The sequence below is a fragment of the Malaclemys terrapin genome, chromosome 4 (assembly GCF_027887155.1).
Source record: "Malaclemys terrapin pileata isolate rMalTer1 chromosome 4, rMalTer1.hap1, whole genome shotgun sequence".
Classification (NCBI taxonomy): Eukaryota; Metazoa; Chordata; order Testudines; family Emydidae; genus Malaclemys; species Malaclemys terrapin.
The window spans coordinates 40,078,451-40,101,558 of NC_071508.1; the positions used below are offsets into that span (position 1 = coordinate 40,078,451).

The following is a 23,108-nucleotide window of genomic DNA, read 5'->3' on the forward strand; positions in this document are numbered from 1 at the left end:
AACTGCAGGTGGCTTAACAACTTAGACAATTGGGCCATTTCTGTTGTGATATCTAATTATGGACTCATGAGCCTACATTTATTTGCTGAAGTTTAAAAATTTTGGCCACAGCAGTTAATTTAATTCAGAGTATATGAACTTTACATGACTATACTATACTGCCTTCAATCCAAAGATCTCAAAGTCCTTTACAAGTGTAATGAACTCACTCTACTCAGGTAGGTATTATCTTCTTTATAAAGCTGGGGATGCTCAGTGAGGGTAAGTGATTTAGCAGATTTGTTGCAGAGCCAAGGAAAATAAAAATCTGACTCCCACGCCTATACTTTTGCCCTAAAACCATCTTTCCATCTATTATTCATGGTGTGACCGTCTGAGTGGCATGCAGTTATTTTAAGCCTATCTCCTGCCGGGTATATGCTTTATGAAAATATGCAAAATATCTTGGCCTCTAAAATATTCATAGAATCTTATTAGAAAAATATGTAAAAATTCCCAGATGCACTAGAGAAAATCAACTCTGGATCCAGGTTGCCAAGTAAAAGCTCTCCAGGAACAGCTCTCACCCGGTCAATGAAGCACTGCAGGAACCACTTGGTTGTGTAAATCCCCGTTGTCATCTGCTCCTTGTCCTAGAATGAGACAGCAAGCAAAGAGATGTTTACTTCACTGGACTGGCTGCTGGAGCCTTGTGTAAATCTCATGTTTTTTTAATACTGATTTCTGGCCGAGGTCCTGGAAATGGTTTGTCAGGCTCCGGATGGGTCTATGAAGCGTCATCTCATCTGAACTGTGTCTCCTGTCCCTACTTAAATGACAGTAAGACCAACCCAAACCCTTGCATGAACCTGAGCCTCACCGTAGTTACATTTGTACCCCTGGTTTCAGCTGCTCCAGATATACTTAGCCCCATACAAGTGCCAACATGCCACAGAAAAGACATTTGTGCTAGAGGGTTTTCTGGCCCAATTTCCAGACAAGAGAGGTCTGCAAAAAAAGTTCAGGCAACAGAAACACAAATGAGTCCGATTAATAACATTGTTTTTACACCTCTTCCATTCAAGGATCTCAAAGTGCTATGAGCAAAGGCTGAAGGAACTGGGTATGTTTAGTTTGGAAAAGAGAAGAGGGGGAACATGATAGCGGTCTTCTGATACTTGAAAGGCTGCCATAAAAAAAAAAAAAAGATGGAGAAAAGTTGTTCTCTTTTGCCGCAGAGGGCAGGACAAGAGGCAATGGGTTCAACCTACAGCATAGCAGATTTAGATTAAATCTCCAGAAAAACTTCCTAACTGTAAGAATAGCAGGGCAATGGAACAGACCCCTTGGGAGGTTGTGGAAGCTCCTTCACTGGTGGTTTTCAAAAGGAGGCTGGACAGCCACCTGTCTTGGATGGTTTAGACACAACAAACCCTGCAGCTTGGCAGGGGATTTGACTAGTTGACCCTTGAGGCCCCTTCTAACCCTGTGGTTCTGTGATTCAAACAATCAAGCCTCACAATGCTCACCTGACATAGGCAAGAAGAGAAGCATCCTATAATAATTCTAGACATGCTTACAGACAAAATTGTTTGTTACACCACATTCACATAACAAGCACCAAACAAGCCCTTACTTGCTGAGCTAAAGGAGACACTTAACTAGTTGTACTGGTTCATTGCCTGTGTGGTCTGCAGGCACTAGGAGACAAGTTCCCACATGCTTGAGCAGGTTGGACACTATCTAGTAGAGGGCAATGGCACACAGACAGGTGTGTTCATGGCTATGTGAATTTTTGGATCCTTCTCTAAATGGGCCTTTTGGACATTTGCTATCACTAGTTTCAAGCCTGCTCTCCTTCTGCTTCCCCCTCACTCTGGTGCTAGGTGAAAAATTGCAGTGTGTGCCTCACTGGAGGGATGATGTGCAACACACGCACCTGTATGAAAACAGGAGCACTGCTGTGGTATCAGAAAAGAGAAACTGAAGGAGGAGCACCAGAAACAAGGGGGGGAGGGGGAACACCTCTAAAACTCCCCCCCCCCATCCCCCCGTCAGCTACACTCACCACCAGTCCAGCTGGGATTCTAGGGGTGCCAGCTACCTTCTCTTTTCCAGCAAACTCTTTTTGCCAAGCAAGAAACTCCCTGTATCTGTCCAGAGTCTCTTCAGCTTCCACCTCCACTCTGTTACCTTCACTTTCCAAACGGTTAGATATTATTTAACTGGACAGATCAGCCAGAAACAAGGATATAAATCTTACTACTAAGGGTATGTCTACACTACCCGCCGGATTGATGGGTAGTGATCGATTTATTGGGGATCGATGTATCGCGTCTCATCTAGATGCGATACATCGATCCCCGAATGCACTCCCCGTCAACTCCGGAACTCCACCAGGGCAAGAGGCAGAAGCGGAGTCGACGGGGGAGTGGCGGCCACCGATCCCACACTGCGAGGACGCAAAGTAAGTCAATCTCAGTCGATCTAAGATACGCAACTTCAGCTATGAGAATAGCGTAGCTGAAGTGGCGTATCTTATATCGATCTCCCCCCCCCCCAGTGTAGACCAGGCTTAAGTGTTCAAACATGAATTAGCTCAAGAAAGTTTATTAACAATAGCACCTGGTATGATCATATTAAGCAGGGGGGTGTATTGTCAAAGCACGGACATGGGCCCCTCTTCTAACAGCAAAGGACTGTACTTTTCCATACCCCATTTTGCAGAGGCATAGCATGCTCTCCATTTAGGAAAATATGGTTACTAGCTCGTGGAGTCACTCAAATGCAGGTATTTTTGTTCCTATTGGCTGGAATGCAGCATTCCTTCTCCCGCCACCATCTCTCTCACAACAGCAGTAATTAAATGAAAAACTAGCCCTACTCTGTTACATTTCTACTGCAGAGGTGGGCTCATCTGCAGCACCAAGCAAAAGCTATTTCAGATGACGACAATATAAACAGCTTTTCCTGGAGATATTGCCACCAAGCCCCGCTAGGAATGCAGGGGTTAAGCAAACCCGACTTATGCAAATCCGCACTTATGGAAAAAGTTCCGTAAGCTAGAAATAGGAGGGTTGTTTTTGGCGTAATCGTCAGGCATACTTTTCCAACTTATGCAAAATTCGAGTTACGGAACGTTTGTGTAAGTCGGGGAGCGTCTGTACCCAAAATATGAAACACATGCAGAAAAGGAGGAGTGAGTGTCACAAAATAGCTGGCTAGTTGCTAGGTCTCAGTCCCATACTGCAGATGCTATTCCAGCCAACAAATGGCATTGTACCATCTGCTGGAGACAAAAACAGTTGGAGATGCTGAGCCAGCAAACTGAATGACACTGCATCAGTTCTAATGTGTCCCTCTGCTGGAAGGAAGGAAACGTCCCCATACAGCAGGACTGGCGTGGGAGAATGTTAAATGAAAACAAATGTGCATCATGGAGCCAAACTGTAAGGGGAAAGCTCTGGGCTTTCCAGCATCTGTAATGCAAGAAGATGATAATACCCTCCAGGTTTTATGGCCAGCATGACATAGCAATGCCCGGTTAGTGCATGAAATAACTCTGTTCACACATGCCCTGGATAAATTTTCCTGCCTTTTCTAGGAAAGTCTCCAGATTTTAAAATCTCTCGCACAAATGCTGGTGGACAGCCACAAAACCTGAACTGTTCACTTCAGAAATATTTAGGAGACAAATGAGACAGGTATTTAGCTAACTCTTCAGTGGCGGAAGCAGTTGTATGATTAGCTGTACATTAGGGTAGAGGTGTATTTAACAGAACAAGTTAACATTAAAGCAATTAACGTAAACATGACATGAGTCTGGGAAGATGGTTGACAAAAAGATACCATGTGCTTCTTCAGCTTCGGAAATAGTTTGCTTAAAATCTGCTCATGATGGGCCTGAAATCTCTGCAGCTTTGGGAACCCGGGAATGAAAAACCCTTGAAAAGAAAAATACACAGAAGCAATTAGAGACAAACCTAAAAGTAATGACAGATGTAGACTGGGGGGCTGATTTTCCAAGATGCTGAACATCCATGTTCCCCCATTGACCTCAAGTGGAGCTGAGGATGCTCTACAAATCAGGCCTTAATGGCCTTTTGTCTTGCATGGCCTAGGTTCTATCCCTTTTATTTGGGCTGTGTCTAAAACTCTGCAACATACCCTACTCTGGCATCCAAAGCTGGTTCTTCTGAAACTGCTCTTCCACAGCAGACCAGTCAAACCTTAAGCACTCCATTACAATCTGGGCCTGATCCAGAGCCCACTGAAGACAACGTAAAGGCTGCCATGGACTTTGGATCAGGCCCTTTATTTGCATGACAAGGTCTGATCAGCAGTACATCACCTCTCTTGGTCTAGAACAGACTTCAACAGTGGTAAACAGGTGCTATACAATGGGAGCACAACACGAGCTTATAATCACTATAATTTAGTGGCAGACACATTTTAACCCAGATGTTAAAGAAAACTATAATAAAGTTAGAGGGTAGTTCTATCTTCCGGGCATGCCCTCTGCTTCTTATATGCCAAGAGCCTTTTTTTTTTTTTAAGCAAAATATGTGGTGGTTTTATGACAGTATAAATAAAAGCAAGAAGCATTTGAGCAACATCTTTCAACGGTCCCTCACTATGATCTTCTGTAGCTATTAAATTACACAAACCACCCTTCTTATTAAAAAAAATCTCTGCACAGAGACTTAAAACCTCCCCACTTCTTCAGTTTAAAAATCAGAATAAAATGAAAGGAGCTTTACTGTGGTTGGTGTAAAATAGTACACCACATTTCCCAGAACATGTCTGGACAAATGTCTGGGAATGTATTCTATAGTGTGTTTAAAGCAGCCCACTATGTATGGTTCCTACGGGTAAGTCTACACTAGACATTATTTTTAAACCTAGAGTTAACTGATTGTCATGAAATGTTTGTATGCTGGAACACACTAGCTTTTACAAATGTGTTAATTACCTTGCATCAAGAAAGTTCAGTGCAGATAAACCCCAAGTTTTTCAATTATAAACTAGTCAGCATGCAAGGGCCAAATCTGGCTCCATACTTCGATCATTTTATACATAATAAAGCCTTTAAACATGTTTCAGACAACCAGGGGACAAGAGCCGGAAGTGGGTGGAGTACACATCTGACTGCTGATTTCCTCTTGCTGACCAAAGAAGCAGCAGCATGAAGACTAATCAACCACCATGTGAAGTCTACAGGAATGGTTGCAGTTCTGCTTTTCTGCTAAGGCTTACCATGCATTGCATGTCTCTGATTGGTCAGTAGTTGTGCCAGTGCCCAAAAGGCATCCTCTTCATTTAAATACATCAGCAGGATGGCAGCAATCTGACTCATCCCTTGGCAGTAGCTCACTTCCTGGAAGGGACAAGCAGCACATACATGTTTACATGACACTAATTCTTAAACATATTGGGCTGTGCACAGGTACACGTGACTTCCACCATTTTCATTAGGCGAGTGCACAGCTTTGTTTAAAAACATCTAGATGTCAGTACTTTCAACAGGTAAGGATACCTGTGTCTCTAAAGATACACTCTCAGGCAGTGGTTTTCAATCTTTTTTCATTTGCAGATCCCTAAAAATTTTCAAATGGAGGTGAGGACCCCTTTGGAAATTCAACCTGTGGTTTGCAAACCCCTGCCATAGAAGTCTTAGACTGAAAATTAAGTGAACAGAATTCAACTATAAATGTTGCACATGCTTGGCACAGCATTTGATGCAGCGTGAGAAAGGGCGCTAAACTATGGGCTTCTATGGTAATGACAACACTTCTGGGTTTTGACCTGCAGGTGGGAGTTTTCACATACGTTTGTTTGACCAGACAAACGGAATGCCTTTTCTGGGATCTGAAACTTTATTTTCACAAGTCACCTTTTGCGGACTCCTTTAAACACCATATGCGGATCCCCAGGACTACAGGTTGAAAGCCACTGCTCTAGGGATAGGGTTTTCAAAAGCAACCTGAGTGATCCAGGAGAACAAATCCCACTGACTTTCAATGGGGCTTGTGCACCTCAGTCACTTAGGTGCTTCTGAAAATCCCACCTGTGCATTCCCTTCCCACTGTTCAAGGGCTGTTTTTACTCTCTTTATTCTCAGATTCACAGCTCCCATAGGATACTACATTATGCTTCTACTGTTCAACTAAGCCAGCCCCATGGACTTGAACATCAGCTGCTATTCAGTCTCTGGCTCTGTCCATACTGTGGTTAAACTCATGATTGCAGCAGCTATGTCTAAGAATGACTAGGAAGAGGCCAAGGACTAACAGCCAGTGATTTTCAATAGGACTTAGAAGCCTAACTGCTACTTGGGCCTTTGAAAAAATCTCTCCCTCAAGTCTATCATTTAATTGCTAGATAGCTCCTTGTGAACTTCTATGCCGGATCTCTATTAGATCAAACAGTCAATCATTTAGGACACCACTTGATATCAGTGGATTCTGCACCAAGTCCTTAGTGTCAGCTTAACATCTATGGAGACTGAAGTCTCCTATTCATCCATAGCCCAGGTTCCACAGCAAGTAAAGCAGCAGCAGTTTCCCCATGCCTCCTCTAGCTTAGACCTAGAAAGTCTACCTTGAGAGGTGAGAGGGTAGATCAGGCTCCATGGTATCTTTGCTGAGAAAACTAGCCAGGCTGCCAATCATGTGTGGGAGAGAGATGGACACTTGCCTTTGGGAACTGAACAGAGAGAGTGCTAAGTTCATTTCACATAGCCCTCTGCACATCATCAAATGTTACAACTTCCAGTCACTAGCTGCCTGAATTGGCACCAGTGACCTAGAGATGAAAAAGTTTAGTTGGGATGAATTTGATGCATTTTAGTGTCCAAGGACAATCCATGTTGTCACTACAGAAATTCTCACTACATAAGTAGGCTTATACTTGGTTTACAAAACTCTGCTTTGCTATCCCAGGGCTGGTCCCAAGACACCCAGAAAATGAAAACCCTACTGTACTCTACTGTATCTTTATGAGCAGAGAGTGCTCTTCGTGCCAAATTGCCTGATGGGTCTGTAACACGGGGATATACCCACTAGTTCAATGCCTCGAATCTCATTTTTTATGCTGTGGGAGCTAAGGAAACGTGAACCTGAACTACAAAAATTCAGTCACAAATAATGTTACAGCTATTTCAGGAAATACTGTATAGGATGATAAACAGTGTATTGCTCAGATGCTATTTGGGGTTCCAGTCAACATGCCAATCCTAAAAATACAAAGGGAAATTCAGCAGTCCCCTAAGTATGCTTGGGATAGGGGAATGACATTGTTTTTTGTCTACAAGTCCACTATGCCAATCTAGATCTTCTGGGTTAACTGTCCTCCACTGGCAGATGGAGACAGTTAAATTCTGTAGTTCATTTACACATACTGTCCTCTAAACCCGTCAGCTGAAAATGATTAACACACTGTAAGAAGTTACGGTCTTCAACCATGAGGATACCACTAAACACAGGGATAGAAATCACGAGAAAAAACAGATAGATACTCTCTTTGGACAGTAGGCCAGACTCCCAGGATAATTGTTCAGGGGAAGAAAAAAAAAAAGATTATGGTAAAGAGCAATTTATCTTCCTGTGTTAAGCTCCATCCCAATCAAACCTTCAGGATATCACAGGCAGTTGGAATTATGCATGGGAATAAAACCGCTGTTTGAAGAAACCACGACATACTGTATATGTGGCTTCTGAAGATAACTAACTTGGTTTTCCTCCATGTTTACTGTCAAAGATGCATCATTGGAGCTCTGTATACAATCATCTGGCCTTCCAATTAAACATTTGATGGAAGATGAACTGTGCAAGTCAAGAAAGAGGTCAACTCAGGAGTGCTCACTTTTAGCTGGATCTACTTACCGTGTTGTAAACAGAGTATGCTGAAAGGACATGGAACAACGCTTGCTGCCTAGGTAGAAAGAGAGGACATTAAGATTTGATAGTCTGAGGAGCTAATCTTGCACTTCAACAAGTATTTCACAAAAAGCAAAGGTGCATTTTACCGTAGCTTCTGCAAGTTCCTCTGCTGAAACAATGCAAAACTCAGAGAATTACATCAGGTACACATTACACCTCTTATGGCAACAGGGCTTGCCTCTCTTTCCCCAATGGAGGAATACCACCAGAACAACGAAACAGGGCTAAACTATGCCATCAAACCAACAGCTCTATTAAGAAGACATGCACAAATATATAGTCTTCAGCACTCTCCTATCCATTTTTTTAAGCAGTCCAGTTAGGCTATAAAACTCAGAAAAACACTACCATCTTGATTTATTATGAGATATTTCCTCTCTCACCTTCAGTGTTGGCTAAAGAAGAACTAGGGTATAAATATACAGTGCAACTAGTAGAGGCTTAGCAATATGACTCCCATCAACACTAGTGGGTGCTCTACAGCTAAAATCCCTTCACTCCCAGCCTCAGCCAAATGTGTGGAAAATGTCACTCCTTAATGTTGTCAGTGTTCCTGCATAACTGCCTCAGAAACAGCACAAATATTGTTCCGTGCAACCAGGCAGGAATGTGTGTGTGTGTGTGTGTCAATAAGTAGATTATTCAGTATTGTAGCCGGGTCGGTCCCAGGATATTAGAGAGACCAGATGGGTGAGGTAACTCACCCAGTTTAAGCTTAACAAGTAGCGGACAGATATGTAAAATGCCAGTGCATCAGTTGCTGTGTAGCAACTTCAGTGACTGCACCTACCAAAGGTTTATATTTTCCTTCCATGAATGCAGCTATTTCTTTTCCCCTTTGGGAGGCAGGGGAGCCCTGTATCCTTGCTGGAGCCCTGAAGAAGTATCCATTTTCCCCCCACTTTAACTCCCTGGTTTCTTTAGGTTCTGCATTGCAGCCTGGAGCCTCCTAGCTAAGGACTAGCAATCACAGAAGAAGAGGCACTGACTGGGCATGGAGACCAAGCAGCCCTGTCACCACTAGACATGGCCCGTCCAAGTCAGAGGTGTGCTGACAGAGGGACCATGCTGCTGAACGTGTGGTACCTGTTAGGAAGCTTGCACTTCAGCCCCTGGGGCTATCAAACTGATACCTTTGTGATGGTCAGTCAAGGGATCGGACAGAGAATAAAACAGATTCCCAATTATGGACAGTTTGGAACCATGTATCCAATACTCACTTAACTCCATAGCGATCCCGGAACATGATGTGGTTTCGAAAGGTGCGGTTGACATCTAAGTCTATCTGCTTGATTTCTGATGAGAAGCTCTTGGCTTGTTCTTTCATTTTCTGGATGGAAGTAAGGGACAGAGAAAGGAAAACCATTAAACAGCCATATATATCACCTCTAGATATAGAACATTTCAAGAGAAGAGACCTCTTCATTCCAGAGAGGGAGCTCAGAACCATCAGCCTGCCTGTAACTCTTCGGTATTTAACGATAACAAAGCAACAACAGAATGAGAGAAATACATGCAGACTTGGAGAGTGAGCACAAAAATGCAGCCTGTCTATGGATTGCTAGTCTCGCTTCCTCCCCAGCATTTTTATGAGGCTGGGAGAAAGGGAAAAAACCCTCAGGAACATTTCCATAGGTCTTTCTCAATGATACTTCTCTCGTAACTGTCTGAAATGAATGAACCTGAAATGCTGCCTAAGTGAAATCAAGAAGCTGAGATTTTAACATGGTCTGGTCCCTCCATTTCTGATTCCGTTATTATGGAAAAAGTGTGGAAGTGGGAATGTGGACCTGTCTAGCAGACACGGAGGAGAGACATCTTCTGCCTGTTAGTTTGCCATTGAGAGCAATGAGTCTGAAGCCACTTAACCCTCTCAGTGCCGTCATATGTGCCAGGTACATGCAGACACTGTTCTCATTTCTGTTCAGGAGCACACCAGAAACATATAGAAAATGTGCTAATCTGTGCAGAGGGACACAATCAGGTACACCCTGAAGTGTTGTTCATAGGAATTTCTATTAAATAAATCCCACCTAATGTGCACGGGCAGTGCAGCGAGGCTTGTGCACTACTTTCCTTTAAAGGTTTCTTTATTATTGAATTATCCCAGAGAAAAGATTAAGCGGCACACTCATCACTGAAATCTAGAATAAAGCCCCTACCACTACCACCAATGCCAAATCTGAGCTCCCAAACATTAAAGATTTCTATCGTGAAAGTAGAATGAATTATATTGTAAAAGTAGAATGGAATAAAGAAATGCTGTATGTACCTTTAAGCAGAAATAAGGAATGTTGAAATACAGGTGTCAGGAAAAGAAACATTAAGGCATAAACAATGAGTCCATTTAAGCTAATGGTGGAACATTAACCAGAGATCTGTAAAAGTTAGTAAGGAAATTGAATATGTATGTCTAGCCTCAGGTAAACTTGTCAGTTCTGCTTTCTTTGTCCTCTTGTTAAGTTCGCGCCCTTTTTATCTGTATAAAATAAGGTAGTGTGGGTCTTGCATGGTGCTCACATTATCTGAGTGTATTAGCAGAGTGCTGTGGTAATAAACAGAGTGGTCTAACAAATTGTGAGTCCTGAATCTAACTTTGACATTATCAAGGGACTACGTCAGTAGGTTTTTAGAATGGATTGTTTCTACTCCGATCTCTGACGCGTACACCATGATCCAGTGGATCGATGGTTGCCTATGAAGCTCTTCAGGGGAGAGATCGTGTTATATTTTGTCTCGTAAAGCACCGAGATGGCTGTTCGTGCTTAGAAAAATAATACATATTCATACATAGCTCATAGACCAATAGCAAAAACCCCTAGGTATTCTTAGCCTAGATGCTGTGCAGTGCAAATTTTTATGGTTTGATTGCTAATTACAATTTCCCTCCTCCCCAGAGAAACAAAACCATCTTAAGCCTATTAACCCCTCCTGGGGCTTTTTTTGAGTAGAGATTACACTGAGCCTTGAAGAGGGGTTCTGGCTTGTCCACTAGGGATGGGGCCAAGACTAGTAAACTGGTACAGTTAGGAATAAAAGTTAAATACATAGCAAGAGTTCCTCTTTGCAAAGAGATTTGCTGGCTTATTTTCTAAGCCACATTCACTGAAAAGAAAGATGGCATTGACTAAAAGGATTGATGCCTGCTAATGCTCAGAGCCCATCATATTTGAAGGAAATCAAATCACTACTATATGCTCACCTCACCCTAATACAGGATCCTTGCTCAAGGCAAAAACCCCTCCAGCCCTTAACAAACATGCCCCACGGAAGAATTACTTACCAGCCCCAAAGGTGGCACTCAGTTTAAGTGTGCGCATGCAAGTAAGAATCACCATGCTGTAGATAAGCATCTGAACTCATTTATATCCCTTAGATACCACTGGCAACCACATAATTGTCCTTTTGTTCTTTAAGCCCCTGAGACTATTTAGTGAATGAAATGTTCTGCCACCGAGTTTTGGAGCAGCCTGGGATGTAACTGCAGGTTAGAGTGCACACGACTGAACAATGATGCCACACTGGAACCCAGCACGAGGCTCCTCGTTAACCTACAGGCGGGAAGCCTTGAGTATCAGTAATAGATACACAGACGGATGGTAGGGAACCACTGCTTTAAAGATGTTTGTGGATCCAATTTACAGTATCCGTAGGTTGCCATTTCCCCTAAAGCTGACACATCAATTTGAGTTTTGGCTAGAAGAGCCCATCACACCCAGAGCTTGCTTCAGATTCATAACTGACTAGCAGCCCTGATTTGCCTAACAGCAACTCAGGCACTGGCTGAATAGCATGTGGGTTTTCCATCCTCCACAGAAAATGCTCAGAGGCGATTGTGACCTTTACATATTGGGGCTTGTAGCAGTCGCATTAACTCTGAACTTGTCACTGGGTTTGTGAAGGAGACACTGAAACTAGGGCCCATACAGAGTTATTGCCTGTACAAGCTAAGGGAGAATGAAGGGAAGGGAGCAGTAAAATGTGACACTTAGAAGTAGTTTAGTTTTCTAGCATTAATACTACAAATATCCTTTCTTGCACCCTATGGCTTCTTACATGTTACAAGGAAGCAGGCTACATGAGACACCCTTACTACGTACACTAGGGCACTTTGGTTCAAGTTTATTAACCTCCTGCAGGTAGCTCACTCGCTAAAGGAACAAAGTAACTCCAATGTAATCAATGTTTCCTATTAGCACAAAAAAACATTTCAATCTCCACTGACTGGGGAGTCCCTTAAGAGGCCACAAAAGGAACTAAGAGCCGACTCCAGAGCCACCCCTAGCAATGATTCTGACCTGCTAAAACAAACCCCCTTTCACACCCACTCATGTATAATTACGAGCTGAATGCACTTGCCCAGAGACGGCGCCTGGTCTAAGGAGCACCCTGTGCTCAGTGAACAGAGCTGCCCATGGTACAGTATTTAGTATGCGAAGCAATCCTAAAGCCAAGAACAACAAAGCCACTAGCATGTAAAAGAACAAAGTCACAACATCTTGGGATCTGAATGGCAGATACACCTCTACACCGATATAACGCTGTCCTTGGAAGCCAAAACATCTTACCGCGTTATATCGAACTTGCTTTGATCCGCCGGAGTGTGCAGCCCCGTCCCCCCCGGAGCACTGCTTTACCGCGTTATATCTGAATTTGTGTTATATCGGGTCGTTTTATATTGGGGTAGAGGTGTACCTTGCATGAGGCCGTGAGCTACTGTTTCAATCACGAAGGTTGAATCATAGAATATCAGGGTTGGAAGGGACCTCAGGAGGTCATCTAGTCCAGCCCCCTGCTCAAAGCAGGACCAATCCCCAGACAGATTTTTGCCCCAGATCCCTAAATGGCGCCCTCAAGGATTGAACTCACAACCCTGGGTTTATCAGGCCAATGCTCAAACCACTGAGCTATCTTTCCCCCCAGTAGCTCTACAGACTACAAGCAATGGGACTAGGTTTTCATTTTCAAGTAATTTGTGGACTTCTGAAGCTGGCTTGTTCTGCTCAGCTGCACTCTGTTGTTGAGCCCTGCGGATGTTTAAGCAGACAGAAGAATAGATGCCACTAGCTAGAAGTACCGACTGTAAAACCAACTTGACTAGTCCCATTTCATAAAGCTTTTAAAAACAACTGGCAAAAGTTGACAGATCTGCACTGCTTTCCTCCAGCAAACTCCCACTTTTCCTCCCCTTCTGCAGCTTTAAAGCCACCCTGTTGGGGGATAGAAACTTGATGGCAAAAGATGCATGGGAGCACGGGAGGCAGGAAGAATAGGCCAGAGGAGGCTCTGCCTCCCCTGGCACTGCCACTGTCTCCAGACACCTGGTTGCGAGTTTGGCGGGGGATGTTTTTGCTTTGTTATGCCTCATGCAGGTTCCGGGGCAACTGAGGAGGCAATCTGTGCTATTCAGCTTCCTGGGTTCATCAGTAATCTCCCTGGACTCCACAAATTGCCTCCTCAGTTGCCTCCTCAGAAAACATCTTGGCTAAAAGGAGGTTAGAGAGACTTAGCCCTGGTCTACACTATAGGGTTAGGTCAAATTTAGCCACGTTAGGTCAATTTTAGAATGAATGCGTCTACACAACCAACCCCATTCCGTCAACTTAAAAGGCTCTTAAAATTGACTTCTGTACTCCTCCCTGGCGAGGGGAGTAGCATCAAAATTGACTTTGCTGGGTCGAATTTGGGGTAGTGCAGACGCAATTCGACGGTATTGGCCTCCGGGAGCCATCCCAGAGTGCTCCAATGTGATCCCTCTGGACAGCACTTTGAACTCCGATGCACTAGCCAGGTACACAGGAAAAGCCCCGGGAACATTTGAATTTCATTTCCTGTTTGGTCAGAGTGGCGAGCTCAGCAGCACAGGTGACCATGCAGTCCCCCCAGAATCACAAACGAGCTCCAGCATGGACCGAATGGGAGACACTGGATTTGATTGCTGTATGGGGAGAAGAATCTGTGCAGGCCGAACGCCTATCAAAAAGAAGAAATGCTAATATATATATGCCAAAAATTGCACAGGGTATGGTGGACAGAGGCTACAACAGGGACACACAGCAGTGCCATGTGAAAGTTAAGGCACTCAAGCAAGCCTACCAAAAAACAAAGGAGGCAAATGGTTGCTCCAGGTCAGAGCCTCATACATGCTGCTTCTATGATCAGCTGCATGGCATTCTGGAGGGTGGGGGGGGAACCCTACCATTAGCCCACCACTGTCCGTGGACACCTGCAAGGGGGGAGTCTCACGCAATAGGGAGGAGGATTTTGTGGATGAGGAGGAGGAGAATGCACAGCAGGCAAGCTGTGAATCTGTTCTCCCCGGCAGCCAGGACCTTTTCATCACCCTGGAGCCAATACCCTACCAAGGTGGGATCCCTGACCCTGAAGCCGGAGAAGGCACCTCTGGTGAGTGCACATTTGTAACTACAGTACAGGGTTTAAAAGCAACAGTGTTTAATGTTTGATTTGCCCTGAAGACTTGGGATGCATTCACAGCCAGTACAGCTACTGGAAAAGTCTGTTAACGTGTCTGGGAATGGAGCGGGAATCCTCCAGGGACATCTCCATGAAGCTCTCCTGGAGGTACTCTGAAAGCCTTTGCAGAAGATTTCTGGGGAGGGCTGCCTTATTTCGTCCTCCACGGTAGGACACTTTACCATGCCAAGCCAGTAGCAAGTAGTCTGGAATCACTGCAGCACAAAGCATGGTAGAAAATGGTCCTGGGTTTTGGTTGCATTCAAGCAACATTCAGTCTATATCTTTCTGTGTTAGCCTCAGGAGAGTGATCTCATTCATGGTCACCTGGTTGAAATAGGGGAATTTTTGTAAGGGAACATTAAAAGGACCCCGTTCATGCTGGGCTGTTTGCGCTTGGCTAAAAGGGATCATACCGGAGAATAGCCACGCGGTGTGGGGAGGGGTGAAGGGATCATCCCAGAGAATAGCCACGCCGTGGGGTGGGAGGAGGTGTGTGCTGCACATCCACCCAAAAACTGCAGCCCCTCCTTTTAAATGTGAAACCCAACTGGCATTGCTTGCTATGGGAAAAGAGGGCGCTGCAGTTTGAAACCATTCCCACATTATGAAGACGTAAGACGCCAACCCCGCATACCCATTGGCTTACCATGGCTACCTGGAAACCGAATTCTGTTGCCCAGCCATGTGTGATGTGTCACCATACTGGCAGGCGCTCAATATAAAAGGCAAAATGAGACCTTGTACCTAAAGCACATGTGCTGTCTGCTGTGAATTGCTTGCTCCACTGTGAAAGAGTCTCCCTTTTGTTCTCAGAAATGTGTATCTTAAATTTTACTCTCCCTTTTTATCCCCCCACAGGTGCAAATGTTTCTATGGTCCCCCTATCATCTCCGTCCCTGAGGTTATTGCAGATTAGAAGGTGAAAAATACCGCACTCGCGATGACATGTTTTCCGAGCTCATGCAGTCCTCCCGCACTGACAGGGCACAGCTTAATGCATGGAGGCATTCAGTGGCAGAGGCCAGGAAAGCATTAAGTGAGTGCGATAAGCAGAGGCAGGAGGCAATGCTGAGGCTAATGGGGGAGCAAATGGACATGATGAAGCGTCTGGTGGAGCTGCAGGAAAGCCAACAAGAGCACAGACACACACCCCTGCATCCACTGTATAACCGCCTGCCCTCCTCCCCAAGTTCCATATCCTCCTCACCCAGACCCCCAAGAATGTGGGGGGGGGGAAAGAGGGGGAAAGAGTCCAGGCACCCAGCCACTCCACTCCAGAGGATGGCCCAAGCAACAGAAGGCAGTCATTCAAACAGTTTTGATTTATAGTTTGGCTACAATAAGCAATGTGGCCTTGTCCTTCCCCCTCTCCCCCACCCGGGCTACCTTGTCAGTTATCTCACTTTTTTTTTTTTAAATTAATAAAGAAAGAATGCATGGTTTCAAAACAATAGTTACTTTATTTCTTTTGTCAGCTGTGATCAAAGGGGGGAGGGTGGTTGGCTTACACTGAATTAAAATCAACAAAGGGGGTGGGTTTGCATCAAGAAGAAACACACACAACTGTCACACCGAAGCCTGGCCAGTCATGAAACTGGTTTTCAAAGCCTCTCTGATGCGCACTGCGCCTAGCTGTGCTCTTCTAATCGCTCTGGTGTCTGGCTGCTCAAAAATCGGACACCAGGCGATTTGCCTCAACCTCCCACCCCGCCATAAACGTCTCCCCCTTACTCTCACAGATATTATGGAGCACACAGCAAGAGGCAATAACAATGGGAATGTTGGTTGCACCGAGGTCTAATCTAGTCAGCAAATAGCACCAGCGTGCTTTTAAAAGTCCAAAGACACATTCTACCACCATTCTGCACTTGCTCAGCCTATAGTTGAACTGCTCCTTACTGCTGTCCAGGGTGCCTGTGTATGGCTTCATGAGCCATGGGAGCAAGGGGTAGGCTGGGTCCCCAAGGATAACTATTGGTATTTCAACATCCCCAACGGTAATTTTCTGGTCTAGGAAGTAAGTCCCTTCTTGCAGCTGCTCGAACAGCCTGGAGTTCCTAAAGATGCGAGCGTCATGCATCTTTCCCGTCCATCCCACGTTGATGTCGGTGAAACATCCCTTGTGATCCACCAGTGCTTGCAGCACCATTGAGAAGTACTCCTTGCGGTTTATGTACTGGTTGGCAAGGTGGTCCGGTGCCAAGATAGGGATACGTTCTGTCTATCGCCCCACCAGAGTTAGGGAACCCCATTGCAGCAAAGCCATCCAGTATGACCTGCACATTTCCCAGAGTCACTACCCTTGATAACAGATCAGTGATTGCATTGGCTACTTGGATCACAGCAGTCCCCACAGTAGATTTGCCCACTCCAAATTGATTCCCAACTGACCGGTAGCAGTCAGGCATTGCAAGCTTCCACAGGGCTATCGCCACTCGCTTCTCAACTGTCAGGGCAGCTCTCATCCTGGTATTCCTCCGCTTCAGGGTGGGGGAAAGCAACTCACAAAGTTCAAGGAAAGTGGCCTTACGTATGCGAAAGTTTCGCAGTCACTGTGAATCATCCCATACCTGCAACACTATGTGGTCCAACCAGTCTGTGCTTGTTTGCCGGGCCCAGAATCGGTGTTCCACTGTATCAACCAGCCCCACTGCCACCATGATGTCCCAATTGCCACAGCCCGTGCTTTCAGGATTGTCTGTGTCCATGTCCTCCTCACAATCGTCCTTGTGCTGGCGTCTCTTAGCCAGGTTCTGCACATACTGCAGGATAATGCATGAGGTATTTACAATGCTCACAAGAGCAACGGTGAGCTGAGTGGGCTCCATGCTTGCCGTGCTATGGTGTCTGCATGGGTAACCCAGGAAAAAAGGCATGAAACGATTGTCTGCCATTGCTTTCACGGAGGGAGGGAGGAGAGACTGACGACATGTACCCAAAACCACCCGCGACAATGTTTTTGCCCCATCAGGCATTGGGAGCTTAACCCAGAATTCCAATGGGCAGCGGAGACTGCAGGAACTGTGGGATAGCTACCCACAGTGCACCAGTCCGTGAGTTGATGCTAGCCATGGTATTGAGGACGCACTCCACCATCTTAATGCGCTTAGTGGGGACGTACACAATCAACTGTATAAAATTGATTTCTAAAGATCGACTTCTATAAAACTGACCTAATTTCGTAGTGTAAACATACCTTAGGAACCAGGTGAAGCCATAAAACCTGCCGTTGTTGGGATCTCAGATAAAAAAACGACTGACCTGCTGAGCTCCATAGAGAAGTGTTGGTTTAATCCTGCAGGATGCTGAATGCCCGCTGAGGTGTGCTGGGAACCCCCAGCTCCTACTGACATGAGGGTATCAACACCTCTCAACAAGAGCTCAGCACCTTATATGTCCTAGCCCTGTATCCAGAAGCTCCTCCAGCTGGATATGCAAGAGATCCTCGTTACGTATAGATCCCTATAGGTAAATGTGGGAAGAACGAGGACATGACGATGGCCCTGCCTGATGTTAGGGACAGGGAGAATCCTGAAAACAGCATGAGCAGCTCTGTGTAAAGGAATTTCAAGACCGCTCAGTATCAGCCTTGCTCCAGACCCAGGACTCCACGTTGGCCTCAGTAGGAGCAGCGAGAAGCCAATGCTGAGCACTTATGAAAATACCACACAAAATATTTTTTCCTCCTGATGTAAACTCCCTGGCAGAGGCAAGGATGAGAGAGAAAGCGAGACTTTGGGCCCGCTTAGAGCAAACATTATAGAGGAAAGAGTCAAGGCACCTATTTTGTTCCCTACACAAAAATCCATGGTTTCTGAGAACTGGACTCTAAATCTCTTCTGGGTGAAATTAAAATGAGAACTAATTGCTGGCCTCAGGTGGCACCGAGGCCGAGGAAGATTAAGAAGAGCTGCTTTCAGGGATTTGTGTCATGCAAAGCCTCTTACACTGTGTGGTTCCTGTTTATTGCAGATCCCTCAGGAGTTTATCGTTAAACTACTTGTGACTTTCATTTATTCATATTGTTTTACTTACTGTGCGGCGTGGCCTGCTGGGGCTCTTCTGTACCCTCACCAATGATAGTTGGAGAGAAAAAATGCCAGAGAAACCTCACTAACCCTGCTCATTAGCATGATCTTGGTTCCATGTTCTTGTATGTCTTACAAGATTATATATACCAGCAAGATTTTGCGATTAATATCTATGCTTGACTAACTGTAATAGGCAGAGTTATTAGACATACTTTTGTCTATTGGATGAGACACTTGACTCTCTTACCCTCGGTCTCTGAAGTGTAACCACTGGGCTATGCTGCGTTTGCTTTACAGTATTGTTCTTATTGCCAAAAATAATACAAAGAAAGTTCAAAAGACCCCTGTGTTGTGAATACCTTTTCTCTGGCATGCAGCTCCCTCCTGTGCCTGCTAGCACCACTCAGCCGGCCAGAGGAAGCTCCAAACAGCAATGGGAGGTACTCTTCCCCTCCCCCTGGCCCTGCATGCTGCTTCTATAATGCTTCTATCCTCTGTTGGGCTTGGGGAGCAAAAGACCAAGCGATCCTAGTTAATCTCACTTTGCCAACAGTTCCACATGCTCTGCAGAAATGCTATTAGCCTGATGTCTGAAACCCAGGCATATTTAGGCTGATGGCAGACAACAGATCAGGAAAGAATGGAAACCACTAATGGTTGACCAATGATGGATAGTGGGACAATCAAGGAAGTGCTATGAGGGTTGTGGGGGGTGGTTAGGAAGCAAGAACAATTATTGATCTAGTGATCCCATGAACCGCATGCAGAAAAGGATGCTGGAAAGTAGCCAATAGGTTTCTTGTTAAAATATTTTTATTACAATCAAACTCAGTAAGCCCTCTTGTTCAATTTCTTGTTTAACACACACAGACATTGTTTATTTCATGCCAAAAAATCCGCAAAAGATCTAGCTTTGTAAAGAGATTTAATGGGAGGCAACGGAAACAAGACTTTTCTCCTATTTATAAAGGAAATCCTGTAAACTGAATATTTTTTAATAGACTATTTCAATAGGATGTTTCTATATAAAAGGGCCGAGGGTCGGAAAATAAAGGACACCCGTCATTTCAACCTGAGCTGTTATGATGCTGCCAGCAAAACCAAATTTCAGTGAAATGGGGGGGCGGGGCAGGGAGGGTGATGTTTTGTAATCCAGAACTCTTAAATACACAAATCCTTAAATGAATTCTCAGCCATGTGATTTCCCCTGGACTTTAATTGGGTCATGCTGCTAAAATCCTTTTCCATGTTGGTTTGAAAATTCATCCATCAAACTCAGCTGTGCAATGAAAATATAACAGCAAAACTGTAATGAAGAGAGATTTTGGTTGCATCAGTTTTTGGGGACTTGGGACACTTTAAAAAAAGAAGGAGCCAGAAAATGCTGAGCACCTACTCTTTAAGCTGTCTCAAGTTCGACGCCCCAGGTCCCCCCCAAAAAACCCAACACACCCAAAAACTTTTGAAAATGTTGGCCATTATCTTCAGTGACCAGTTTCAATCAGATACAGCAACATCTAAAACTTCGGTTGGCAGAGTCTCAGTAGCATGGGTCTCAGTAGCATGGTTTGAAGCAACCAATATGCCAGAAAGAGCTTCTGGATTTAGGGTCCCTTTGACATAGTGGAGTGGAGGGTACAAAGGATAAAAAGAGTCGATCCTCTTTTTATTTTCAGTCTGTACTCTTACTTGTAGCAGCTATGAATGTAGAGGAAGAAAGGCTTATGGGACAGAAACTTGACTGTCTCCCAGATCAGTGGTGATAAAGAGACACAGAACACAGTGAAAGGAGCAGTGATTCACTCCTTCACCTATTTCACTAGTGGGAACCAAAAGTTAACATCCGCTGCATGATATTCACTACACCACTGCCTACTGGGGAAGGGACACAGATGGTATTCTGTCTCCCTCTCCAAAACCCCTCCATCAAGAGATATCACATCCATCCATCACTGCCCACCTTCTGATGGCTCAGGCTTCAAGAGTGCAGGTCTAATTTATCATGATGTACCGGAATCCCAGTAGACCGGCCACAGGTTTATACACACACACATCCCCTTGTGATCGCTGCTATGAAGGCACCATACCTCATACTTTCCTTCATTCTCAGTCTTTATCTTCTCGATATCTAGCAGGAGTGACCAGACCTGGCCTCGCACCTGCAGGGGGATCCCTTTGTAAACCCTGCGGAACATCTGCAGATTAAACGGAAAACAGGACAATGTTAATGCGTCAAGCCTCCAAGACAGATGTATTTCAAGCACAGAAGGCCCCTAAGTAGAGCATCTCGAGGAGACCACAGACATGGCAGTGAATGATTTAGTAATTAAATGACCCCCCTCTTACATTCTCAGCCATTGTTAATTCCCTCTATGAGGTCAAGTCAATCCAAGACAGGGCAGGAGCACTCACATGCTGTAAGAGTGTGAGGATCTTCACTGGAACTCTCCTCTGCAGACATACTGTCCTTCCAGAGGCAGCATGGTATATATGGAAGGGGCCAGACCCCAACATCCATACATGCATCTTCCCCATTCTGCATGGAAGAGAGCTTGGGGACTTAGCAGCAGTACCCCATCCCTCCCTGTCAACTCCGCAGGGAACTGTCTGCACAGGGCAGACTGGGCACAATGAACACTGGGCTCCCACTGGGGAGCTTCTCGGAGTGCATCTGCATTGGAGCTATGCTGTCAGGGAGGAGGTGGTGCTGCAGGAGAAGGAGGAAGGTTGAAGGGCTCGGCACAAATGGCCCAGAGCATGAGAGATACTCCCCAGGGATTCCCAGGGTTGTGAAGCACCTCACCACACCTGCCCCTAGCGTGAAGCAGTCTGCTCTGTGCCTGCCGTGGCTGAAACCACATTATCACTGCCTCCCAGGTCTGCACAGATGTCGCCCTCTCTTGTGCTGGCTAGCGATAGGCAAACGCCAAGCACCGAGTCCTCAGAGCACTCCCTGCAGTATCCAGCTCCTGTCACTGGATTCTCCGGGTAGATCTACACTGGAATAAAAGAGCTGTTCGCTTGGGTCAGCTGACTCAGTCTGCGAGGCTACTGCTGTGTAGACGTTTGGGCTCAGGCTGGAACCCAGACTCTGGGAACCTCCTCCCCTCGCAGGATCCCAGAGCTCAGGCTCGAGCCCGAGCCCAAAGGTCCACAAAGAAATTTTACCGCCTTGCAGCCCACGCACCACGAGCCCAAGTCAGCCGACCCGGGCCAACCACAGGTGTTTAATTGTTGTGTAGATGTACCCTCATAGTAATCACCAAATTCACTGTTCCCAAGGGAACAGCATACACACAGCTTGACTGGCACAACTCAGGGTCAGGTCCTTTATAACATCACAACACGGAGATACACTTATAACTGTTTCACTATAAATGTATGATCAAAAATTAAGATTCAAGAGATACTGAGTAAGGATAATGGAAACAGAAATGGTTACATATAAAATAAAAAGTATAGCACACTTCTTAGAGTCTAAACTTAATTTTAAACAGGCTAAAATCCTTGTCTTAAGTAGTTTCCCAACTAAAGCAATCTTCCAGCATCCCAACCTACATGAGATCCACCATTCACGGATGCAAAAAGGGCTGTCCTTCGTGTCCTTGGATGACCGTGCACCTCTAGATAAAAGCTCTTTTCCCACCACTGTTCTTCTCTTCCTGTTGACTCCCCCCCCCCCCCCCCGTTGACTCATGTAAATAAGGTAAAACAGATTTATTTGGGGTTTGGACCCCATTGGGAGCTGGGCATCTGAGTGTTGGAGACAGGAACACTTCTTAAGCTGTTTTCAGTTAAGCCTGCAACTTTTGGGTGGACGTGGTTCAGACTTGGGTCTGGGTTTGAAGTAGGCTAGCGGGTCTGGCTCAAACCAGGCAGGGCACTGAACCCCCAAGCTGGCAGGGAAAGCGGGCTCGGGGTAGTCTCAGCACATCAGTTGGCAGTTCCCAAGGGGTTTTCTGTGATCCAACCCATCACAGCAAGATCATATCTTTCGTATGTAAATACTGAACAAGAACTAAAACAACAGTAGGAGCTGCACAGGTGTAGTCAGATCTCCATCCCATTTGAAATGTAGTAGGTGGCCCTGATTTTAAGCAAGATTTCATTACTTTATCCAGCTCCAGGTTTAATCATGGGCTGTTATTTTCGAGCAGGCTAATTTTCTTCCACTCTGGGAAATGTTAGGGTGAAAAGGGACATCTTATGGCCTGTTGGGTGGCTAGAGGACCATGCTGATCTCTTTTGGAGAGAGTGTTCCAGAAGGCTCCGTTATCTGGTCTCTGGAGCAGCTGGCTGCAGAACATGGAGACCCAAACCTATTTCATGTTTTGATCTAGTTGCACTGAAATGTAACTGACTTAAAACAACATGAAAGAGAACCGGGGGGGGGGGGGGGGGGAAGAGCGGGGGCGGGGTGAGAGAACCAGTGTGAGAGACAGGAAGAAGAAGAGAAATCTTAAGCCATAGAGATGTTGATGAAGAACCAATGAAAGCCTTGCTCCAGACAGGAGTCTGGATGACTTTAGCACAAAGGAGGAGATGAGAGCCAGGAACCTCATATTGAATCAGTTAAAATTCCCTCCTGATCAATTTATTTCCAAACGATTAGAGAGATCGAGGCTAGCAATGACATTTTCCTGAGATATAAGCAGCTCAGCTCAGCTGGGAGGAAACATTT

The 23,108-nt window shown here is 45.3% G+C and overlaps 1 protein-coding gene across 4 annotated transcripts in view; it reads right to left on the bottom strand.

Moving 5' to 3' along the window:
• The window catches only part of LOC128837084 (USP6 N-terminal-like protein), a 170,546-nt gene that overhangs the window by 10,710 nt on the left and 136,728 nt on the right, over nucleotides 1-23,108 (bottom strand). For all 4 annotated transcript variants that reach the window (XM_054027927.1, XM_054027929.1, XM_054027930.1 and 1 more), the window contains 6 exons: nucleotides 20,515-20,622; nucleotides 9,140-9,249; nucleotides 7,863-7,911; nucleotides 5,236-5,356; nucleotides 3,829-3,923; nucleotides 567-632 (listed from right to left, as the gene is read on the bottom strand). In XM_054027927.1, coding sequence (XP_053883902.1) covers nucleotides 567-632; nucleotides 3,829-3,923; nucleotides 5,236-5,356; nucleotides 7,863-7,911; nucleotides 9,140-9,249; nucleotides 20,515-20,622 — 549 coding nt within the window. The remainder of the gene's footprint in view (nucleotides 1-566; nucleotides 633-3,828; nucleotides 3,924-5,235; nucleotides 5,357-7,862; nucleotides 7,912-9,139; nucleotides 9,250-20,514; nucleotides 20,623-23,108) is intronic.